The following is a 24,131-nucleotide window of genomic DNA, read 5'->3' as shown; positions in this document are numbered from 1 at the left end:
GAATTATTAAAAAAATATCGAGTGAAGGATTGAACAAAATTAAATAATGCAGTTTGATGAACTCTACTTAATTGATCACTTGGAATTGCTGTGGAAAGAAAAGATGCACTTCCGATTTCTTGCCTGCCCGTTTTGTTAAGCCCACATCCCACCCAACGGTTAAAACTATGATGACTTGCACACTCGCATACATACTGCAGATACATATGTACATGCAAAATGAAAACCCTTCGCGATGCATGAATTTACCTATACCTGCCTTTCACCTATATTTATCCAAGAAATGATTTTACTGACGAAAACCCCCATTCATACTTGCGCCGGCGCAACAAAAACATTCCATCGCACTCACATCTCACATTCATTGCCGTGGTATCTCGTTCAAAAACTTACCGTCAACCTGTTATGTGTGAAAATAAAAATGGGCTGCCCATGCCCCGGCTGAAGCCAGAATTTACTAAATTTTGAAAGAGTGTGTGTTTTTGCTAGCCGAAGCTCATTCAACATTCATAATCTTCGAATGAGTTTTAGTAACTTGATTTCGACAGAATCTTTGAGAAATGAATTTCATTGCAAAAAAAAGGCTTCATCTCGTATCTATTTGTGTACTCGAGAAAAAAAGTTAAGGGCTGAACAATTTGTGTAAGGGAAGAAAAATTCTTTTATGATTAGACATCCTAAATCTCGTTATACGTATAGTTTCTTAATATACTACAAGCAGTCTTAACTTATGAACACTGGACAATAATTCTTAAGTTAATTTTTACATTTCCTAACTATAGATTGGGGTAATTTTATTTTTTCTTAATGCTTACCAAAACTACAATATATGGTGGACTAATATTTGTCTTCGAAGGGGAATCGAACCCGATCATCAATGGAAGTCAGGCATGGTCATCCGAATTTTAAGGATTTCAGAAGAGCAAACATTGCCAAAGAATATTCTTGTGATAGTTGACAATTTGGAAAATCTTATTTTATTCATCGAGATTTAATGGTAATCTTATTCTTATTCTTAATCTACATGATGTCCGCGGTAGTTGCTTGAAGCTTATTCGGATATTTGAAGTAAGCAGAGAATCAGTGAGAAATAAGAGATGTTGAAAGATATTTTTGTCTCTTTATGAGTGCCGGTTAATTAGTTGAATTGTAAGTGAAGAAGAATGCAGGATAACTGAATTGATAATTGATGTAACTTTCGTAATAGAATCGCAAATTGTACTTGTACTTATGTACATTTATTCATGCACAAAACATGACCTTGGTGAAATATACATGAATATACAACTCTAGTGAAATTGATTTATTATGAAAAATTGAAGTATACTATATAAATCGTAGACATGACGATGATAACAATCTACATCCATATCGATAAACATATACATACATACCACATACGTGGTCATCGGGTGTGACTGCACTAAGTGTACAGTTCAGCTACCCAAAATGACCCCACACGCATACATAGTCATCGGGTATAACTGAGCGCAGCAGCTAAGGGTACGCAAACTTGTTATTACTATTGAATAACGTCTTCACGCACACCCACCTGATGCAAGCAGTTGCCCTCGATGACTCCACATACATGGTCATCGGGTGTGACTGTACGAAGCGTACAGTTCAGCTACCCAAAATGACTCTACACACATGCATAGTCATCTAGTGTGACTGCGCGCAACAGTCACGTGTACGCAAACTTGTTATTACTGTTGAACAACGTATTTGCGTACACTAACCCGTTGCGCACAGTTACCCTTAATGACTCCACGTACATCCAACATACGCACACACACACATACGGGGTCATCGGGTGTGACTGTACAAAGCGTACAGTTCAGCTACCCAAAATGACCCCACACACATACATAGTCATCGGGTATAACTGAGCGCAGCAGCTAAGGGTACGCAAACTTGTTATTACTATTGAATAACGTCTTCACGTACACCCACCCGTTGCACGCAGTTGCCCTCAATGACTCCACATACATGGTCATCGGGTGTGACAGTACTAAGTGTACAGTTCAGCTACCCAAAATGACTCTACACACATCCACACATACATACGATTATGTATGTACACATAAATTTCCATGGATACAGATTATTACCATCATCGTGATAATTATGATCATTACCATCATTCATTTTTTGATCGTAAACGTAAGTCGAGCACATTGACTGAGTGCAGAATGATTTTCTAAAATATGATTCCAATAGAATCTTTGGGAAATAAATTTCATTACAACAAAGGAATGTCTCTAATTCATCTCATATCTATTTGTGTACTCAATAAAACAAATTGAGGTTCGAAAGATTTATGTTAGGAAAGTAAGATTCTTGTATGATAAAACATCCTAGATCTCGTTAATCTCCATATATAAAGTTTCTTAATTTACTACAAGCAGTCTTGACCTATTGAAACTTGACATTAATTCTGAAGGTAATTTTTCCATTACCTAACTATGCATTTAGGTTCTTTATCAGTAATTTCCTTTTTTTATTAATGTTGAGAAAAATACAATATGCAGCGAAGTAATATCCATTACCGAACCATCCTTTAGGTTTCTTATAAGTAATTTAATTTTTTTATTAATGTTAAAAAAAATACAATATGTAGTGAAGTAATATCCTTGTTTGAACGGGAATCGAACCCAATTATAAATATAAGTCAGTCAAATCTTTCGATTTCTGAAGATTTCAGAAGCAGAAGAGAAAACGTTGCCCAAGTATATTATTTTCATAGTTAGCGATTTTGGAAATTTCAATTTACTTATTTATTAAAACCATAGTTAAGACTTACAATTAATCGTAATTTCATTTTTATTCTTAATCTATACATGATGTCCGCGGTAGTTGCTTGAAGCTTAATCGGATATTTAAAGTTAGCAGAGAATCAGGGAGAAAAAAAGAGATGTTTTTCCGTTTATGAGTTACAGTTGATTAGTTGAAGTGGAATAGAATTGATAATAACAAAATGGATTATTTTTGTAAGTTTTGCTATAAAATCGCAAATTTCTTAATTCATTGAAGTTGCTAAATTTCATACCTGATCCTTATATAGAGATTGATACTATGGTAAAGAACCACCGTTTGAACGACTAAATTTTTTCTACCGTTGAGTGATCGACGCAAACGAAATCAACCACTAAAATTTATTTTAAAATCAAAAGATTGCGCGTACCGATCGAACGATGGTCTCTACCGTTGCCTATGAGCCGCACACTCTTGCTTACAAGGTTGATCGATGATCGTTTTTTTGTTCAAATAGTTCATAATTCATAAACTATTTGTTAACTGACTAGCCACTCGATTTACTGACCGCAGAATGATCATTTCTGAGATAATTCAATATTTGTGACTCTACTAAGTGCAGGTGCGCTATGCTCAACAGCAACCAAACCTACGATTACCTGAGCTAATAAAATGATTTTAAAATCTAAAATTACCGCCACGCCACGTGAAATAAGGATGGGGATTAGGATACTCAAATCTAGATACATACAACGACCCCGATGCCAGCGTTCACCATCGTGTGAGCTGGCAAAGAAATCGAGGAAATCCAACTGCTGGGACTTACCCATCGCTGCCGGTACCAAGACCGGACCCGATCTGCTCTCCCCGAGCTCGGGGGTCTCGGATTTTACCCGGATGTCGCTGCCTCCCTGAAGGTTACAACTGTGTAGTAGCATAGATATATTGGTAGTAGGTTGAAGCGTTGTAGGTTCAGTGTAGTGGATTAAATGTAGTCAGGGTAGTATGATGAGAAGCTCATGACATGCTCCCACGAAGAACGATGCTATAAAAATGGCAAGGAAAAAATCCACGAAAAATGAGAATCAAAAATTTCTGAATTGAAGGAAATTAATAGTTTTGGAAAAGTTTAATTACCGAAATTTCTCACGTTATATCGATGGTTGATGATCAAACACATGAGAAGACTCAATTGCGTGCAGGAAAAATTATTGCCTGTAAAAAAGAATTTCAAAAATTTGTATAAAGAATTCTAGAATTTGTGAGAAATGAGATAAAAAATATTCAAATTTCAAACTTACCAATTTTTACTAAGTCTGGTGAACATTAGAGATCCGCTTGAAGTAGCTATCGGATTCTTTCGGAAAATTCCAATTACAGAGATTCTCCACTTGAAGTTTATGGTCGATGATCACCTAGCAAGAACATTATTATCTGCAACAGGATATCAAAACTTTTATTTTAATGATTTTCGTATACACAAGCAACACAAACCAAGGGATTCGGAAATAATCAGCCGAAAAACGATCGAATTTCACACTCACCATGTTTTTCCCCGAAGTCTAGTGATCAGGGATCCACTTCAAGAAGCTTTAAGATCCTTTTTAGGCTCTGAATTCTGTAATGCACAATAATACACAAATAAGTATTGCATTACCAAATCGAATAGAAATCAAAATATAAATCTCAGAATACGATATTATAACGTGTAATCGAACGAAAAGCCAGTTACTTCAAGCGAGGTAGAAGATTCGAAGTTTGACGAGGCAATGGCGCTGCTGCGCGAACGCTTGTTAAAATGGCCAAGTATTTCGAATAATATTAGACCAATCAGAGGCCGCGTAAGGGTGCGCGCTGGTTCGAGGCTTTCGAGGCTTCCACCAACGCTTCCACTAACTAATTCAATGTATCATAATGTTTAATTCGTTTGATCAAGCAGCGTTACACCAAGATGGGGTCGAATTCTTCAATTAGTTCTCGAAAGTTTCAGAATCCGACATTATAACGGAGATGATTAAATGAGCAATGACTTACTTGGAGACAACCATGCAGCCTGGAGACGAAGCAGTGGATTCGAAGTTCGACGAGGCAATGGCGCTGCTGCGCGAACACTTCTTAAAATGGCCAAGTACGTCGGATGATATTGGACCAATCAGAGGCCGCGTAGGAGTGCGCGCTGGTTCGAGGCTTCCACCAACGTTTTCACTAACTGATTCAATGTATCATCATGTTTGATTCGTTTAATCAAACAACGTCATTTATAGGTGAAGTAGTATTTTGCGATTATTCTCACAAATTTTATAATCTGATGTTATTACTTATCGTTAAATGGGCAACGAGTTACTGGGAGACGATTCGAAATTTGAAGAGATAATGGCGGCGCCGCTACGCTAACTCTCGGTATACATTGTTGTATATGGGCGTTGAGTGTAGACGATATAAGCTAGATTGCAGGGAAGATGTGCACGCTTACGGTGTCCATTATATGAACTTGCCACAGTTTGCTTCTTGTTGGGAACCCTACTAATTCAGATATTACAAACCTTTGCTGATTTTATTTAGGTCTGAATTTGTTGGCTATGGTTTATTATTAAAAATGGCTTCTCTCGTCAAATTCTGTAAAATTCCGAACAAGTTACTACCGAAAAATGGTGTTTACATGTACAATATAGTAAGAAACAGTAAGTAGCGGTTGCAGCAGTTATATTTCTGATGTAGTAACGGTTGAATGACAATTTAGGTAATCATTCTGTTACCTAGGTTATAATTATCAATTATATAATTATTACTGAAGTTACAAAATTTGATTTTCTCCATGAATATTCTGAGTTGTGGTTTGTGAATAAGATGTGAGGAATAAGGCACAATGTTGGACCCATGTATGACATTTATATTTGATTGCTAGATATGATCAGAGACTTTAAACCGGGACCATATCCAAGAACGGAAGAAGAGAAGGCAAAGGCAGCAGAAAAATATGGGCTCTCCCGGGAAGATTACAAACCAATTCCTGATGATGATGGATGGGGTTTGGGAGATTACCCTGACCTTCCTCGTGTTGGCGCGGAATCCAAAGATAATTTTTACCCATGGGATTATCCTAATCTAAAGAGGAATTTTAACGAACCGGTTAGTTTTTTGATTCATGTCTCTGAACAACACTACATTTGCAGACTGGTCTTTTCAATGAATTTTTATTATTTCTCAATGTCACAGAGATATACGTTTGCACTTTTTTATAGAATACTTAATATTGTTGTAGCTCCACATTGAGTTCAATATAATCTCAGAAGACCGGTGGAATCCAACCGCTAACCTACGATACCCCATGTATGTCTATTGGCTTACATTTTTAGGGATTATAGGTGGATTTGCCACTCTGTACTGTATATTTGACAACTACAAAGTAGTTCAACCGAGGGTTCGTATTCATTTAGTGCTACATTCAGCTAATCAATTTTATACTCAATATTCATTTCTTTTGCTTCAACAGATGCCAAAACAGTACCCTAAGGATGGTATGCCACACTACACGTTCGAACCTCTACACTAAAGATATTCACTAGCAGGTCAAACAATGATGTAGACGAAACGTAATAAAAATATACAACATTAACTCGGACCGAGAAATTCACTCCCAAAACAAAAAATACCAAATTTATTGGATACAAGAAAATATCAGCAGTATAATATCTTTACTGATTCTCGCTGTCTAATAGACTGAGCAAGCTCAAAAAACGCCCTGTTGAATTGAAAACCAGGCTGGATTAGAATTATTTCAAGAGGTCAGCCTGATGCAACTCATGAAAGAGCTCCCTCACACAACTGATTATAGCAACATATTTTATCGATTTTCATGCATCTTGTTTATCAATATCTGAAGAATTCCAAGGTCATTCAATGGACTGTTAAGGAAGAAAATCTCAGGTGTTCAATGAGAAACGTGTGGTTTTTTTTACCAAGCGATTAAATTATTCGAATTTTCTCGAAACTGCAATACCTGACAGCATTGACTGAAAATTTTTACGCGTTTTGAATTCAACGTTTTGTCAGGAAAAGATGTGATTTATATAGACACAATGAAAAAAATTATGGTTTTGCATCGTAAAATGTGGGTCCGTCATTCATGTCGATCTTGAAGCTAAAAATGTGGAGGTAAATTGTGAATTCAGAATGATTACAAGAAAGTTTAGAGTACAAATCATTTAATCCACTAATAAACATATAAATAGCTAGATGTAGGATATTAGCCCGTTGACTGATTATTGGTCTAATCTTCAGTCACCGATTAACCCCTGGATTGTGACTCCTTATCAAATTTCGGAAGTTCAGATAGTGCGAGCTGCATCAGTTCACAAGAGTTGTGGATATTTTGGAACATTGCGATATCAGCGCGCGCATAATAATAAATACATTACATTTCCAGCTATGGGATTCTACCCTATCGATCAGAAAATCTCTACATTTGCTCATATATTATAATCGGGAAAAGGTTGTTCATTTGTTTTAAAGTGTGATTTCATAGTGACGCTTGACGTCAAGTGGACATGAAATCGCATCTTATAGGTGGCAATTTTTGAAATTCGGGGCGATGGTGGCGCTTGCAGGATGATGAACGCAGGAGACGAGAAACATGGCCGGTGGCGTGTGTTTTTCACATAGTTCAGTGCTAATCGACATAGCCAAGTTTTAGTATTCTACATAATTTTGCCGTTGCAATATTCTGTATTTAGTGAATGCACGTAGTAAAAATTTTGAATTGTGTTCCGGCGCAAGCCACGGATAAGAGTCGCTACGGTACGAACAGTTTATACAGATTTGTCAGTGGGTATATTTGTCTCTGCGTAATGGCTGAAGGAGGTCTCCGATTTACTGCAGTGTGTTTGTGTTTTCACTGATTCATGAATTCAAGCTAAACTATCCAGCAAATAGAGTCTATTCGCTTACTAACATTACCATATATTTTACTTCACTAACGTCGTGGCTAATAACTTTTTAAGTGATGCAACGTGTACAGCGTCTCCAGAGCATCAGTAATGTCGGGTCACACACACTCGATCACCCTACGCCAGCATAAAATATTCGAGCATCACTGTTCTGGATGATTTATAATTCTCGTATACCTTACACGTAGAGTAATTTCATACCTACTCTACTGGATAATACCCTACTGCCGTAGCTCTATCTACTGGAATCAATTATTCGCATTTGCAATTATGTACTTCAAACTTACCAATCGACAGTATTGAGGTTAATTTTTCTTTAACATGATTTCAGTAGCAATAACTTCACCTATATTATGCATTGGCCACCAACAAGAGTGTAACAAAGCAGTACAGGAATAATGACTGTATTTCAGTCATACATAATAAGAATGCCATTTTACCAACTCTTCTTTGCCGTATGGGCAAGTTGAACTATCTTAGTAATTGTTTGTAATTCAGTTGTAGAGAATTAGCTTGCATAATCTTAGTTTTTCGTATTCTTACTTCAAGAAAAGTACTTTTGCTCAATATGAGTTGAAAAAAATGAACTGCTGAACTTTTAACATTCAATATATACATATATCTGTATTTTTTAGATATAAATATCGAGTAAGCTGGAGTCGGATAGAAACAGCATGGCGAGTCCCTCGCCTCAGTCTTCACCTATGCCGCCTCCGCAAGCACCTAGTCCAATGGGTCCTCCTCAGCAGGCTTCGTCCCCATCCAATCCTCAAGGTAGTCCAATGGGACCACCTCAACATCACCCACATAGCCCTACTCAAGGATATCAAAGTGGTCCACCGCCCCCAGGAGGTCCGTCCATGTCACAGCCACCACAGCAGCAGCAGCCCCCTCCACAGCAACAAGGTTATCCTCATCCACAGCAAATGCCACCAAGTATGGGACCTCAGGTAAGCAAAAAATCCAAATGTGACATGTTTGTTTGTAAGCAAGTTTATTTTCTAGTTCATCTCATAGATATTTATTAAAGACAAGCTGTAAAGCTGTGTTGGTCTTTTTTAGACTATATGTCGCTATGAGATAAGTTGGACAAAAAGGTAATTGAATAGCTTGAAAACCAGAAGTAATAAGAATTATGAAATTCTTGAGAGGAGATGTAGGGCACAATGATGCAATTAACTTGCAACTGTTACACACTACTTTGGTATTCTAGTGTTATTCTGTGCTGGCAAAGCAAAAACTCTGTGAATACCACACCTCAGCACAGAAAAAAGTAGAGATCCAGTGAGGTACAAGCACCTATATTTAAGGTCGATGAGACGCATTCCAGCTGTTGTGATGTTATGTGGTTATTCCAAAGAATGATCGTGAAAGCACTGCCGGTAGTAAACATCAAGAAAATTATATACTGCAGCATGATCATTAAAAGATGGAAGAAAATTTAAACGAAATTTGGAGTACGTGGTCTTTGGCAGGTTGATAAATCACCACATGAGTGGCGTCTAATATTTTTTGTCCAGAAAGCCCACCAAGTCCCACTACCTGTACGGCATGCATTTCATGTACTTGGTTCAATGATGGATTTGGTTCTTTTTTTCTCCAAAGAATTTGATTGCCAGTTATCTTAAGAGGCGACTTAGGTGACAATTGATTTGGGAAAATGAATGTACTCGGCAATGATTTCTGCACCCAAGGTGCTTTTTTGGCCATATACACCTATAAGTACACCTATAATGTACACCTATAATGTATACACCTATAAGTATGATTTTACCTCCAAAAAATATGATTTGGTATCAGTAGCCAACAACTGAGGAATACCGCATATCTGTCTTGGATTAGTTTAGTTAAGCTATCAGAAATACTTGACAATTTATTGTAGCCAAATACATTTGTGTAGTGCTAATCTGTTTATTTCAATATTACATTATCTGAAGGCATACTTTTTTTACTTATATTTGTGAAAAAAGGCAGCAATATATGATATCGATTGGAATGTTTTTTTGTGAATATGATCATGGTAAAAACACTTCGTAATTAACTATTTCTCAATAGTTATAGTGAACACTGAACGAGGACACTGTTCACACAAAGCCGAACATTTCATTATCACGGTTGCATAGATTTGTTGAGTTATCATACATCATTAGCTCCCATATTGAAGGATTGTATTATATTTTCTTAATGAATTATATTTTACAATAATCATAAATATTTACGAGTAATAGTAACAATAATTAAGAATATAATAATAAATGTCCCCTGACGTGATAATACCGTATAATTTGATAAGTGGGTAAAAATTTGTTCGATAGTTCATCGTTAATGAAGTTACGGGGGTCTAATTATGCGTTGTTGGGAATATCTGAGATCAAGGCTCGCTAACGCAGTAGTCATCACTACACTAACGATACGTGATGCTGCTCGAAAATTAGAAGTATCGAACTACGAAGCCTGAATGCTTTGCAGTCTCTTCTGGTGTGTCTTGATGTCCGCGTGCTTTATTAGCTTGACTAATTCGTGAGCCAATTTGTGATTTCCGACTGCCAGGACTTTGGGACTCATTAGGTCAAATCTTCCACCTTTAATTAAGAAATTGAGTTTGCCGTTATATATTTCAGTAAGGAAGCTAGTATTTGAAGTGAGCCGGGCAATTTTTTTCCAAACGACGCGAGATATGGAAAAATGTTTGAGACAATAGTTTCATGGTTTCACAAGATAGTGGTCTCCATTTTTTTCATAGTCGAAATATGGAGGTCAGCTTTGTTCTTTCAAATGACATGGTGTATTTTTCATGCATAAATCGAAAGGATACTCAATTCTGAGTAAAAAGGTACTCTTAAGTCAATATGAAAAAATCAACAGGGGACAAGATATTTTTTAACGAAGAATGAAAAATCGATTGTCTACATTTGCCGGAATCGCGTAAAAGTTACGCCAGGATATGGTGCTCTGCACAGATGAGACTGACAATGAGCCGTTATGTTGCGTGATGTAAACGCGATTTGTTTACTGGTATGGTACGAATAATAAGTACAAGCTTTGTTATCTATTTGAAATCAAACAAGGACTAAGATTTGGAAAAGATCTTTTTAGTTACGCTCGTCGGTCCGGTGGTGGCTAATCGTAATTTTCGCGGTTACCATTAACTGTAAGAAAGAATGGATCGATTTACGAATGACAAGAGGATTGATATGATTTTTATCTAGATTATTCGCTATCAAATCATGTTGACATCACGCAGCATAACAGACTCATTGTTAGCATTGGTATCAATCATTTTATATGCAGAGCACCATATCCTAGCGCAACTTCTACGCGATTCCGGCAAATGTAGACAATCGATTTCTCATTTTTACAATTATGTAGTTATGAAATATCTCGTCACCTGTTGTTCGAAAGAAAACTGTTCCGGTCACTTGAAGTGCTCCACCCTACATATGACCTGTAATGTTTCACACAGAGTATCGTAGTAACTCTTACCATTGGTATCAATGACAACTCCGCCAGCTTCCTGAATGATGAGTGTGCCTGCTGCTACGTCCCAGGGCATGAGGTTGTCGGTGTGGTAAGCTTCTGCCGCACCCATTGCAACGTGGCACAACGTTAGGGCTGCTGATCCAAGGGTTCTAATCCCGTGAGCGATCGAAACGAAAGCTTCCAATCTCCCAAGTATAATATCTCGAATTTCAACTATTGTGGCGTAGGAAGCCTCGATACATATCAAGGAACTGGCAAGTTCTAAAATTGTAGATGAAAATGTGAATTTTCAATATCGTTGTCAAAATGTATTGTCATCATCGAGATAATTTTTTGCCGCTGCCAACCTTCGACCGAAGAACTTCTTATCGACTTCCCATTGAGAAAAGCACCTCGTCCGCGTCTTGCCGTGAACAATTGTTCCAGAACGGGGTTGTAAACAATACCGATTTCCAACTCCTTGTTGATAGCTAACGCGATCGAAATGCATGTGTGTGGAAATGAATGAACAAAATTTGTTGTCCCGTCAATAGGATCAATTATCCACGTTGGAGCTTCCGTCAAATCCGGAAGATGTTTGCTCGACGAAACCGTTTCCTCGCCAATGAATCTGCACGAAAATTCCATTAAAATTACGCTTCTCAAACAACTAGCAATTTCATTCTCATTCACTCAACTGGGAACTTTCTATTGGCTGATGATCTTGCAAATCAATTTGAATGTTTTTCAGTGAAACTTACTTATGTGTGGGAAATTCCTTGGCTAATCCGTCTATGAGAATTTCCTCGACCTTGCGATCATATTGCGTTACAAGATCCCAATCTCCAGCCTTCGTTTCAATCGTTTTTCCACCTTGAATGGCGTCTCTAATGACCTGAAACAAATTTGCTTCAATTAATACGATTGTTTTAATACAACTTAATTTTCAATTCGATAATCATTGGTCTCATAGAAGCCCGGAGTTCCCATCTGATTGTCTCAACCACACTCACTTAAATTTTCGCGCAATACTTTGATGCTTTCTAGTAATGATTTGAAATCGGTTATACGGACCTTCGCGGAGTCGATCGTCAATTTCATTACGAAATCGAAATAATGATTCAAATTATGCTGGCTAGTCATGTTGATTTGAAAAATTGTGCTATTTTTATTTTCTAATAATGTTTATAGAACTAGAACTCAAAATCGACTTGGTAATTTAAAAAAAATTGAATTGCATTCTGCGATGCATCCGCACTGTTTGCCTGTTCACTTCGGAATGAATTTTTAGTTTGGTTGCCTCAGTATTTATAAATTGCAGTCAACCCCCCACGCACACCACATATATTTCCCGCGTGATTCCGACCAATACGAATATTCGAGGTTTTTTCCACCGATACTGAGACTCGATTTTCCACTATGCACAAGTAGCATCGTTATCTGTTGTGAAACGATTTGAAAAACTCTATCGAGAAATCTTGAGTGCATCAATCATTTCCCACTATGGTCCATTCCTCGGCTAAAAAGCTATCGTCTCTGTACTCAAATATTTCTTGTGATCATTCATTCGGTGGATATAACATCAACCTAGGTCGACTACACAGTTGGAAATGTACACCTTAAATTTTTATTAGAGTAATCCTTTTACCGGTTCAGTCAACTGAAATTAAATATCATTAGATATCGATTATACCTGGTATTCCAAGTACCTTTCTTAATTATATCAAACTTGCAGAGTTCTACCGATTCATCGGAAATTAATCATTGCCACTTCGCGGCTTTGGGTGTGTGTACCCTAAAGCATTTAATTCTTACCCGTCGTAACAGTGTCTTATTACTCATCCGTACTTTATCGATCTATACATTAGTCAAATCCGAGATTTGTTTTCGTTGACTCTACGTCTTGGAGTTTTCGTTCATGAGATTAGCAGGTCACTGAGATGCTGGTCCACGTTTTCATACCGTTAATAATAAAATATAATGAGAAAACAAATTCATCATGAAACGTATATGATCAATGACCCCAAAAGCATCTGGATAACTATAGTTGGCTGCTGTTAAGAATGACATTCACCAAATATTGCAGTTCCATGGAAACATGGAAAAATTATACGAACAGTAACTAAAAACCAATCAATTCAGATACGTTTCATCACGTATACAAAAGCATAAACTTTAATCATGCAATTGCGTGACAAACTAATCGACATGTGCCACCTGTATTAAGTTGTTTTTCTAATCTATCTGCATCTTGTGAAACATGCTCTTGAGAGATCGTGTTACTATAAGATTTCTGTGCATGTTAGATTGATTAGGTTTTACTGGCCTTCAATCTTCTTTAAATTAGATCTTGTTTATTAAAATATCTTGCAAGATACATTTATGAATAAGTCATAGACATGATAATGACATTCTTATGTGGTACCTGACCTCAGAAAATTTTGGTAAATCAAATTTTGATTTTTCACGTGATGAGAAAATTTTCATAGTCACCATTTCTCGAGATTTGAAACAAGTTTTGCGCCTTTAGATAAATTAATCCCATCCTTCAAGAGCCACGTTTCCAATAAGCTGGATATTTACTGGTTTCCACAAAAATTACAATCTATGTCATAAAATGACGTGTTTGCTCTTTGTTGGAATTCGTAAAATGTAAAAAATCTTTATCCGTCACATCTCACGTGGCACGTCGTATCTAAATGACAATGTTTATTAAGCTACTAAACGTCAGAGTAATACACAATTCGTTTTTTTTCTATTTATTTCTCGTATGAATTGCACCTGCGTAGTCAGAAAGCGGATCTTTAATGTCTGTTGTAAATTCATTTTTTTCTGTTTTAAAACTGATAACTCTTTCACAAAAATGTCTATGATCCTGGTTACTATAATCTCTGAAAACTCTAGTGTTACGTTTTCTTTGGTTGATCTTCTCTAATTACTTTTTCTCTCGACGACATCAATTACTCTACGAGCTCCATAAAATGAACTCGTGAACAAATGAGACAGCTCTGAACGCGATATGAATTATAAAATTAAGTTGAAACAGTAAATACTGGAAAATTCGAGATTATCTGCATCACAGGGTGATTTATTATGTGCCATTTAAGGTTTATTGCAGTTAACTTTTGGAAAGAAAACGCACTTGGTACGAATACAGAAACCTTTATCGTGGCGTAGTTTTTCCAGCCCAATTTCGTTAAATTGGGCCCGAAATATAACATCTAGTCTAGAGTTGACCTGTTGATTGAGTCCATACTAATCTCTCAGCTTGCAACAGTGAAATTTACTTGTTGATAATTATCTTGAAAACTAATCGAAATTCTAACGCTGATCGGCACTACGCGTTTAGTTGATCAGCGTTGATATGATCGTTATTCCTGCCCCGTGAATTGCAAATGATTGATCTGCGTACTTTGTTCCTATTAAATTCAGCGAGGATGAATCTATAATTCTTTTGTAATATAAAAGTCAGTGAATAATCGGATCGATATCGGAGTTAGAGTAATTGTTTGCTGTATAGTATTGTATTTTGAATGGAAACCGCAACAGCGAGTCTCATTGAAGATAATTACATGGAGTAATCAAACAATTGAAGGCAGGTCATACGGCGAGTGGAATATTTCGATTCTGTTGTTCAAACAGATTCGAGTTCAAAATAGTTGAGCCATCATAAGTTACGGTCTGGTTACCATTGGCCGAACTGTTGCGGAAATTTCCATCAACCCCATCGAGCTTGTGTACTTCTTTGGTTCACCTGCTCAGGGACCGGTTAGCATGTGTATACCTGGAAAGAATTATTCACTTTTAGAATGCACAGCTGACCAGGATTATACTTATGGGCAGTTACCAAAACTTCTACATTTGTGCATAATGTGTCTTTTCTCATGTAAAAAAAATGTTTTTCTCTTATTTTAGAGCCAAGGCGGTCCAGGTTCAGTGTCTCAACAAGGTTCAGGAGGATCAATGGGACCTGGTGGTCCAAGTCAGATGGGTGGAAACAGTGCTCAGAGTGGGCCGCACATGGGTCCAGGTGGTCCTGTGCAGATGGGACCTGGAGGACCAGGCTCGATGGGTTCAGTAGGCCCTAGTGGGCTAAATCAAATGGGTCCGGGAGGTCCAGGTAGTCAAATGGGCCCTGTAGGGCCTTCGGGACAAATTGGACCTGGAGGCCCAGGGCAACAGATGGGTCCAGGTGGTCCGGCACAGCATATAGGTTCAGGTGGTCTAGGACCGCAAATGGGGCCTGGTGGTCCAGGGCAGCAAATGGGCCCTGGTGGGCCTAGTCAACAGATGGGACCTGGTGGCCCTGGACAACAAATGGGCCCTGGAGGGCCTGGTCAGCAAATGGGTCCTGGTGGCCCAGGGCAGATGGGTCCTGGAGTACCGGGACAACAATTGGGACCAGGTGGGTCCGGACAACAGATGGGACCTGGAGGGCCGGGCCAAATGAGTACTGGTGGCCCAAGCCAAATAGGTCCTGGTGGTGTGAACCAAATGGGTCCGGGCGGGCCAAACCAGATGGGTCCTGGTGCGCTTGGATTGATGGGACCAGGTGGAGCTCAAGGAGGAGCTCATTTGGGTCCAGGAGGCCCGGGACAACTCGGATCTGGTGGAGCACAGGGGTCATCACAAGGTGGACCGCATATGAGCCAAGGTGTGCCATTTAATTCTGTACTGCACCAAAGATTTCATATGAAGGCAAGAATAACATTGAATAACTCTTTATTGTCATTTATTTCAGCACAAATGGGTCCTGGCGGACTACAAGGTGGTTCTCAAATGGGACCAAGTATTCCTAGTCACATAAGTGGTCCACCAGGGACAGCTCATATGAATCCTAGTGGACCTGGAGGACACATTGGACCAAGCGGTCCAGTTCAAATGACCTTAAGTGCTGGACATTCAATGGGTCCTGGAGGTCCTGGTCAAATGGGTCCAGGTGCTCTAAATCAAATGGGGCCAACAGGTCCTAGCTCAATATCCGGAGGTCCTGGTCCAATAGGGCAAGGGGGTCCGGTATCACAGATAGGACAAAATTCGCCTGGACCAATGGGATCGAGCAACCAAGGTCAGGGGCAGATGGGACCGTCTGGACCAGGACAAATGGGGCTATCTGGGCCTGGACAAATGGGGCCATCTGGTCCGGGACAAATGGGACCATCAGGTCCAGGGCAAATGGGTCCTGTTGGACCAGGTGCACCAGGTGGTCCACCCGTTTCAGGAAGCACACCGGGGCCAGGACAAGAAAATTTAAATGCCCTCCAAAGGGCGATTGATTCAATGGAGGAAAAAGGACTTCAGGAAGATCCTCGTTATTCACAACTCCTTGCACTTAGAGCACGACAGGGTAATAACATAGGAGAGAAACAAGCATTCAGTACTCAACAGTTACAGCAACTTCGGTAAATCACTTAGTTTCAGTAATCGATTTGACTTATTTGTTTTTAATTACTCACTGATACTGACTTTCACAGCGTGCAGATTATGGCATATAGATTACTGGCAAGAAATCAACCTTTGTCACAACAATTGGCATTAGCTGTCCAAGGTATGTAAAAAGATCGATATGTCTATTTATTTCGAGAAAATTTTGTTTGCTTTGTTTTGGGTGACTACTTTATTTTTTGATATGATTTTAAAATATTTTGTTTCAATCTTGTCATTTTGACTTTCATTTATCAACATCTACTATCTAGAATTGTATGCATTAGAAAAATTCATGTCCAACTTTACTTGTCAGCTGCTATTGTAATGTGGTAGTTTGGCGGGAGAAAGGATTGCCTGAAATATTCAACCATATTGCTTCACAAATTATCATGACTTTTGCAATGTAACGATGAATATTATTCAATATTTATGTTTAACTTAGAGATGCTTTTTATTGTTTCTCTATGAATTCTTTTTACAAATTATGTATGTCTCTACTTTTAGTTTGAGTGTGTTGTTTGTTTGCATAAACCCAGTTATAACTTGTAAAGGTAGTGAATCTGTTGGACAAATATGAAAGTAATTCATTGTTTGCTGGCCGTCGATTTTTACTTGTTCTAATGTATCAATGTATCAGAAAAACGTGCCAATGGTCAAAAGTTTCTAGTGTCGAAGGTTTTAAACATTATCCAATACCAATGATTCTCTTAGCGTTTATTGATAAACGTTTCATTTGATTTGATCTGGTGTAAACATCTTTAGTTGGCAGGAGTTGGTATTTCTGTCACTGACTGTTGTAGATTTGAAAAAAGTAGAGTAGAATGATCCCAAGCCAATACTTGATTTGAATCAAACCTAAATAGGAGGAGCTCCTCCTCCAGGTATGGGACAGCGACCGATTGATTCATCCCAGGGATCTGTCACACCGGGTCCTGGATCACAAATTAGTGGTCCTCCTGCTGTTGGGCCTGTCGGTACCCCAAGGCCTGGCGCACCACCACCGCAACAACAACAACCGCAGCAACCTGGAGCTAAGACTAATCGAGTCACAAGCATTGCAAAACCTGCTGGGCTTGACCCCTTGCTAATATTGCAGGAACGTGAAAATAGGTATTTCACTTCCTTGTGTTAGTTTAAGACCTCTAAATATTATGTAGCGTAACTGGTATAGTGACTATGGCATTAATTTTCATCAGGGTTGCCGCACGTATTAGTCTTCGCATGGAGCAGCTGAGTAGTCTTCCGACAAATATGCCGGAAGATCTTCGTGTTCAAGCTCAGATTGAGTTGCGAGCCTTGCGGGTCCTCAACTTTCAGCGTCAACTGAGATCTGAGGTGATATAATCTTCAGAAAAGTTTTAACGTCCAGCTTCATCATGATCCATGAATTTAATAACATCTTCGTAAATAATACTGTTTAATGTTTTTCAGATCATTGCTTGTACTCGTAAAGACACTACTTTAGAAACGGCAGTTAATGTAAAAGCTTATAAAAGGACCAAACGGCAAGGCCTACGAGAAGCTAGAGCCACCGAAAAATTGGAAAAACAGCAGAAGTTGGAGGCTGAGCGTAAGCGCAGACAGAAACATCAGGTATGTATGGCATTTTTATATTCGTTAACAATTCATTATTTTGCAATCCAAGTTACTCGTTAGATTGCAATTCGGATCACTGATAACAGATGGAACGAATAAAACATGCATACACTAATGAAACTATTTTATTTTCTTTTTCTAGGAATTTTTGACCTCCGTTCTGCAGCATGGCAAGGATTTCAAGGAATTCCATCGAAATAACGTCGCTAAGTTAGCGCGTTTGAATAAAGCTGTTCTCAATTATCATGCTAATGCCGAACGAGAACAAAAGAAAGAACAGGAGCGCATTGAGAAAGAACGTATGCGTCGTTTGATGGCCGAGGATGAAGAAGGCTACAGAAAGCTTATTGATCAGAAAAAAGATAAACGTCTGGCGTTTTTGCTTTCACAAACTGATGAATATATCGGAAATCTTACGGAAATGGTCAAACAGCACAAAATGGAACAAAGACGAAAACAAGTTGAAGAACAGAAGCGCAAAAAGGTAGAAACGCATCGTAACTTATGATTAAACGGTCGTAAAATGTATAATTTTACACGTTGCTGGTGAATTCTAGTATTCACAAATATTTTATGATTTCGTCTCATATTTCAGAAAAAGAAGAAGTTGCAAGAGAGTGAAGGAGGTGAAGATGGCACAGGTAACGGTGACATTCGCGTTTCGGTCATTGAAACTTCTACTGGTCGCACACTGACAGGCGATGATGCACCACCCCTGAGTCAACTGCCAGCATTTTTAGAATCTCATCCTGGTTGGGAGGCAGTGGATACCGACAGCGATGAGGATGACAGTGAAGATGAGGAAAGCGAGGGCAAGTTTGAGAGTATGTTTGCACTGTTCGCTATCTACTATTAAGATTGCTACGTTATGGAAGACCATTTTATAGCGTCACCACCAACATCCAATTATTGTTTCTCCATTGATAAAAACTAATTATTTTTTCCTCGGAAAAGTCAAAGTCACGATTATGATTCAATCTCTGTAATTCCGGTGTTCTTCTGAATATCATTATTCATTATGCTTGATAAGCAATAAAGTTAGTGCGTCCAAGCTTTTGCAGTATAGAAAATTTTGAAATGAAGGACTACTGTGCTTATTTAGGCAAAGATAAATATAAAGGAGACTCTGAGGATGATAAGGTGAAGAAAACGCTCCACAAAGCTAAAGTTGAAGATGATGAATACAAAACTGAAGAACAAACATACTATAGTATAGCTCATACTGTTCACGAAGTTGTCACAGAGCAGGCATCAATCATGGTCAATGGCAACTTGAAAGAATATCAAATTAAGGTATGCGGTCTTGCTATCCATTTGTAAATTCTTTGGTAAATTTTTTACGTTGAAAAAATGAACTAATTGAAAATTATGGTTTTGATAAAAATCATATGCAACACATTAATTGAACATTCGTAATAAAAAATAGGGTTTGGAATGGTTGGTATCTTTGTTCAATAACAACCTGAACGGAATTTTGGCCGATGAGATGGGTCTAGGTAAGACTATTCAAACTATTGCCTTGGTTACTCATCTTATGGAAAAGAAAAAAGTCAATGGACCATTTTTAATCATCGTCCCGCTCTCGTGAGTATTAAAGCCTATGTTTTGAACCAAGTTTTATTGGGCTTAGCTGCATATTACTATAACATTTACAAAAAACGATCACAAAAAAGTTATCATTAGTGAAAGTCAAATCATTGGTAAACTTATTTTCAGAACGTTGTCTAATTGGGTACTAGAATTTGAGAAATGGGCACCTAGTGTCGTTGTGGTTTCATATAAGGGATCTCCAGCCGGTCGTCGAACTATTCAATCGCAAATGAGGGCGACCAAATTCAATGTTCTCTTAACTACCTACGAATACGTTATAAAGGACAAAGGTGTTTTAGCTAAGCTGCAATGGAAGTACATGATAATCGATGAAGGTCATCGAATGAAAAATCATCATTGTAAACTAACACAAGTATTGAATACCCATTACCTTGCACCTCATCGTCTCTTATTAACTGGTACACCGTTGCAAAACAAACTCCCAGAATTATGGGCGCTACTTAACTTTCTATTGCCCTCCATTTTCAAATCTTGTAGTACTTTTGAACAGTGGTTTAATGCACCTTTTGCTACTACTGGCGAAAAAGTTGAGCTCAACGAAGAAGAAACCATTTTGATCATTCGTCGTCTACACAAAGTATTACGTCCATTCCTGCTTCGCCGCCTCAAAAAAGAAGTTGAATCCCAATTACCGGACAAAGTTGAATACATCATCAAATGCGACATGTCAGGCTTACAAAAGGTGCTTTACAAACATATGCAGAGCAAAGGTGTACTGCTAACAGATGGTTCGGAGAAAGGCAAACAGGGCAAGGGTGGTGCTAAGGCTCTCATGAATACCATCGTGCAACTAAGAAAATTGTGCAACCATCCTTTCATGTTCCAAGCTATCGAAGAAAAGTATTGCGAGCACGTTGGAATCCAAGGATCTACCGTTGTGACTGGACCAGATTTGTATAGAGCATCCGGTAAATTTGAACTACTAGATCGTATTCTGCCAAAGTTGAAGGCCACTGATCATAGAGTATTGCTTTTCTGTCAAATGACACAATTAATGACCATCATGGAAGATTATTTGAGCTGGAGAGGGTTTATGTATCTACGTCTGGATGGTACTACCAAGGCTGAAGATCGAGGAGAATTGTTGAAGAAATTTAATGACCCAGGTTCCGAATATTTTCTGTTTCTTTTATCCACTAGGGCTGGAGGTCTTGGTCTTAACCTTCAGGCTGCAGACACCGTCATTATATTTGATTCTGACTGGAATCCACACCAGGATTTGCAAGCTCAAGACAGAGCTCATCGAATCGGGCAGAAGAACGAGGTGCGTGTACTACGTTTAATGACCGTCAATTCCGTTGAGGAACGCATATTGGCTGCTGCACGGTATAAATTAAACATGGACGAGAAAGTTATTCAAGCTGGAATGTTTGATCAAAAATCAACTGGATCTGAAAGACAACAGTTTCTTCAAAGTATCTTGCATCAAGATGATGCAGATGATGAGGAAGAGAATGAAGTGCCAGATGATGAAACGGTAAATCAGATGATAGCACGTTCGGAAGGTGAATTTGAAAAATTCCAGAAATTAGATTTGGAGCGAAGAAGAGAAGAAGCGAAGTTAGGGCCTAACAGAAAATCTCGGCTCCTGGAAGAGGCGGAACTTCCTGATTGGTTGGTCAAAGATGACGATGAGGTAGAAAGATGGACATATGAGGAAGATGAAGAGAGATTCTTAGGTAGAGGTTCCCGACAACGTAAAGAGGTGGATTATACAGATAGTATCACGGAAAAGGAGTGGTTGAAAGCAATAGATGATGATGGCAATGACTTCGAAGAGGAAGAGGAAGACGATAAGAAGAAAAAAAAGACACGCAAGCGCAGAAAAAAAGGGGAAGAAGATGATGAACCTATACTGAAGAAACGTAGAGGTGGCAGTTCTGGGACATCAATTGATCCAAAATTAAAACGTGGGATGAAAAAACTGATCGCAGTTGTTGTCAATTACACTGATAATACTGATGGGCGACTATTGAGCGAGCCTTTCATGAAATTGCCTTCGAGACGTGAGCTACCTGATTACTATGAGATAATTAAGAAGCCTCTGACGATAAACAAATTATTACAGAAGATCGACGAGGGCAAGGTAACTATGGCGTTCTATAACCTTGCAAAAAGATGATAATAGTACGTTCGATTGGTACTCGAAATTTCTGATAATAAACCATGGTTACTTGTTTCCAGTATACCGAATTCGATGATCTTGAAAAAGATTTCATGCAATTATGCAAAAATGCACAGATATATAATGAGGAGGCATCACTCATTCATGAGGATTCGATAGTTTTGCAATCTGTTTTCACAAACGCAAGACAAAGGCTGGAAGCAGAAGGAACCAATTCAGATGGGGATGACAAAGGTTTGATCTATTCTCGCATTCAAACTTAAACTCATCTGTATTCTTGATCAATTTATTATCACAGGTGATGGCGAAGATGGTTCCGATGGTGATTCGAGTGTGAGAATGAAAATAAAATATAAAGGTAAGAGAAGCGGGGAGAACCGTGGGGGACGCAGAAAACGAGTGACGAAAAAATATATCTCGGATGATGACGAAGACGGTGATGATAACTGAACTCTGTAATAAATTATTTCCATAATTTCTTAATATTTTTAACAGTACTTCGGCAAATAGTTCTCGTACTTGATTACAAATGTGTAATTCTTGAGCTTTCGAATTTACCAAAACATTTTCAGTTATCTCAATCAATCAAACTTCTAGATAATGGCCAACAATATTTTCACGTTTCTCAACAGACTCATACGCTCAGCTTGTGTATTATATGCTTATCTCATTGCTCGTATCGAGTTACGTTGATTTTTAATTTGAATTCCGAACAAACTTCGGAAAGTTTACACGTTTGCAAGTTTTCAATATGAGTATATCTTATTTATAAAAGTAAGTCTTTCAATCTAAAACTGATGCCATTATAACTGGCAATACATCTAGTTCATAAATTTATACCAGGCTACAAGATGATGCAAATGGCATAGCTTTTAGTTATATATCTCATTTTTCATTACACTGATTATGAGACAATTCAGACTTGTCTAAAGACCGAGAACTCTAGTTTAATCTGAATATTGGAATCATTCTATCGAAAACGAGATCATGCGTAGATGAACATTACTAATGATTCTCCACTGCACCATGTGTACAGTAGAAATTAGAACTGTGAAAAGTTAATTTCGAATATATATATTTAAGTGCTGTAGTTGAATGTTATGTCCATAATTGCACTCGTAAATACCCAATGAAATGAAACGCGAGTTCGTATTTACTGAATAATTCAGGACTGATGATTTTAGATAATATATGTCCATTCTCTCTAATTTCGATGTTGAAGCATTTCTTTATTTGTTATCAACTCGTCACGTTTTTCTGAATATTAAAAAAGTGCCGCTAGCTATCCTTAATATTTTTGAACCCGATTATTTCTACGTGTCGTTTCATTTATTTCGCTTTAGATGTAAATAGATTATTGTACGATTATTTAATATCGTAATTAATCAATAAATTGAAATATCATAATGACCTAATGTTGGTTCGTGGTACGCTGAAGAGGAATAAATTAATTGATGAGAACAGTTGGAAAAACATTCTAACAGTAAATGAACTGAGCTGTTGTATTCTTATAAAGACATTCATCCGTGATTATTAATAAATCGATCGCTATTAGAATTCCCTACGTCTACTTTTGTCGAGTTGACTAGAAATTTAAGAATTTAAGTTTAGTTATACTATACGATATAAACCGAGATAGATATTTCTTACTTTATAATTCAGACTATTGAAAATTATAAATCTTTGTAAAGTCGTATGGTATCTTAGAGTACAGATGGAAAATACAAACAAAAAAACGAGTAAAAAAATCATTCAGTCAGTTTGCCCGTACTTAATTGTGTAATTGACTGTCGTAAAGTAAGCAGACCAACTCGACATTTTACAATCTTGACTTTACCAATCGTTCGAATCAATATTAATTACCCTGTCCATTTCGTTAGATTATTTTTTTTTCACCGTGCAGTTCAAATTTAATTAGATCTGGGAAGGGGTTCTGATTGCGTGAATGACGTGCAAACAATTTGGCAGTACCCGATTTTTTTAAACATGTTATACACATCTAAAATGTTTTCTAAAATTAAAATATGTTAATTGGTCTCTGAAAATTATTCCGAGTTATATTCTCATATATTCTCATGGCTTTTCGCCACCCCGCAAGCTACACACTTACCAGTTTCTCGATTGACGCGTAAGATCAAAATCGGGAACCCCGCGCGCCAGCGAGAATCGATTGGTGCGTGCATATCATTTACGCGGGACCCGTATGCGTGTCA

At 38.0% G+C, this 24,131-nt stretch overlaps 3 protein-coding genes and 1 long non-coding RNA gene across 11 annotated transcripts; 2 read left to right on the top strand and 2 right to left on the bottom strand.

The window, feature by feature from the left end:
- Positions 1-501: 501 nt before the first annotated feature.
- On the bottom strand, positions 502-5,139 carry LOC125499911. The gene is made up of 5 exons (XR_007276950.1): positions 4,789-5,139; positions 4,299-4,372; positions 4,056-4,188; positions 3,892-3,969; positions 502-3,799 (listed from the first exon to the last, which is right to left on the bottom strand). It is a non-coding gene; the product is annotated as an uncharacterized LOC125499911 (long non-coding RNA).
- Positions 5,140-5,243: 104 nt separating this feature from the next.
- Positions 5,244-6,370, top strand: LOC105689082 (NADH dehydrogenase [ubiquinone] 1 beta subcomplex subunit 8, mitochondrial). 2 transcript variants are annotated; one of them, XM_012405840.4, is made up of 4 exons: positions 5,244-5,435; positions 5,660-5,883; positions 6,017-6,175; positions 6,248-6,370. In XM_012405840.4, exons 1-4 carry the CDS (start codon positions 5,351-5,353, stop codon positions 6,305-6,307), a joined length of 528 nt encoding a protein of 175 aa, XP_012261263.2. In that variant the 5' UTR covers positions 5,244-5,350; the 3' UTR covers positions 6,308-6,370. The 2 variants fall into 2 exon arrangements, with proteins under 2 accessions (XP_012261263.2, XP_048506058.1); XM_048650101.1 differs by having other exon boundaries at positions 5,354-5,494.
- Positions 6,371-7,067: 697 nt separating this feature from the next.
- LOC105689116 (ATP-dependent helicase brm) lies at positions 7,068-23,475 on the top strand. Of its 7 annotated transcripts, none has more exons than XM_048650078.1 (16): positions 7,068-7,551; positions 8,035-8,155; positions 8,336-8,650; positions 15,075-15,813; positions 15,901-16,561; positions 16,634-16,707; positions 17,450-17,696; positions 17,783-17,921; positions 18,018-18,179; positions 18,325-18,666; positions 18,778-19,006; positions 19,285-19,475; positions 19,609-19,766; positions 19,899-21,879; positions 21,978-22,152; positions 22,217-23,475. In XM_048650078.1, the coding sequence occupies exons 3-16, from the start codon at positions 8,375-8,377 to the stop codon at positions 22,366-22,368; spliced, it is 5,526 nt and encodes a 1,841-aa protein (XP_048506035.1). In that variant the 5' UTR covers positions 7,068-7,551; positions 8,035-8,155; positions 8,336-8,374; the 3' UTR covers positions 22,369-23,475. The 7 variants fall into 7 exon arrangements, with proteins under 7 accessions (XP_048506035.1, XP_012261332.2, XP_020709753.2 ...); XM_012405909.3 differs by having other exon boundaries at positions 8,035-8,161; XM_020854094.2 differs by having other exon boundaries at positions 8,032-8,161.
- LOC105689118 (inositol monophosphatase 1-like) lies at positions 9,596-12,450 on the bottom strand. Its single transcript, XM_012405915.4, has 5 exons — positions 12,234-12,450; positions 11,921-12,054; positions 11,528-11,790; positions 11,184-11,441; positions 9,596-10,282 (listed from the first exon to the last, which is right to left on the bottom strand). The coding sequence occupies exons 1-5, from the start codon at positions 12,300-12,302 to the stop codon at positions 10,146-10,148; spliced, it is 861 nt and encodes a 286-aa protein (XP_012261338.1). The 5' UTR covers positions 12,303-12,450; the 3' UTR covers positions 9,596-10,145.
- Positions 23,476-24,131: the final 656 nt, after the last annotated feature.

The sequence above is a fragment of the Athalia rosae genome, chromosome 2 (assembly GCF_917208135.1).
Source record: "Athalia rosae chromosome 2, iyAthRosa1.1, whole genome shotgun sequence".
NCBI lineage: Eukaryota > Metazoa > Arthropoda > Insecta > Hymenoptera > Athaliidae > Athalia > Athalia rosae.
The sequence above is the reverse complement of the archived record's forward strand: the minus strand, read 5'-3'. Positions and strand labels throughout refer to the sequence as shown.

What these genes read in the sequence shown, in the direction of transcription:
- LOC105689116 (XM_048650078.1), top strand. Translation starts at nt 8,375, where the DNA reads ATGGCGAGTCCCTCGCCTCAGTCTTCACCTATGCCGCCTCCGCAAGCA. An exon ending in AGCGTCAACTGAGATCTGAG is followed by an intron (nt 17,922 to 18,017) that starts GTGATATAATCT and finishes AATGTTTTTCAG; the next exon opens with ATCATTGCTTGTACTCGTAA. An exon ending in TGAAAGAATATCAAATTAAG is followed by an intron (nt 19,476 to 19,608) that starts GTATGCGGTCTT and finishes AATAAAAAATAG; the next exon opens with GGTTTGGAATGGTTGGTATC.
- LOC105689082 (XM_012405840.4), top strand. Translation starts at nt 5,351, where the DNA reads ATGGCTTCTCTCGTCAAATTCTGTAAAATTCCGAACAAGTTACTACCG. An exon ending in GTACAATATAGTAAGAAACA is followed by an intron (nt 5,436 to 5,659) that starts GTAAGTAGCGGT and finishes TTTGATTGCTAG; the next exon opens with ATATGATCAGAGACTTTAAA. An exon ending in AGAGGAATTTTAACGAACCG is followed by an intron (nt 5,884 to 6,016) that starts GTTAGTTTTTTG and finishes ATATTGTTGTAG; the next exon opens with CTCCACATTGAGTTCAATAT.
- LOC105689118 (XM_012405915.4), bottom strand. Translation starts at nt 12,302, where the DNA reads ATGACTAGCCAGCATAATTTGAATCATTATTTCGATTTCGTAATGAAA. An exon ending in TGACGATCGACTCCGCGAAG is followed by an intron (nt 12,055 to 12,233) that starts GTCCGTATAACC and finishes AATTTGTTTCAG; the next exon opens with GTCATTAGAGACGCCATTCA. An exon ending in AAGAAGTTCTTCGGTCGAAG is followed by an intron (nt 11,442 to 11,527) that starts GTTGGCAGCGGC and finishes CTACAATTTTAG; the next exon opens with AACTTGCCAGTTCCTTGATA.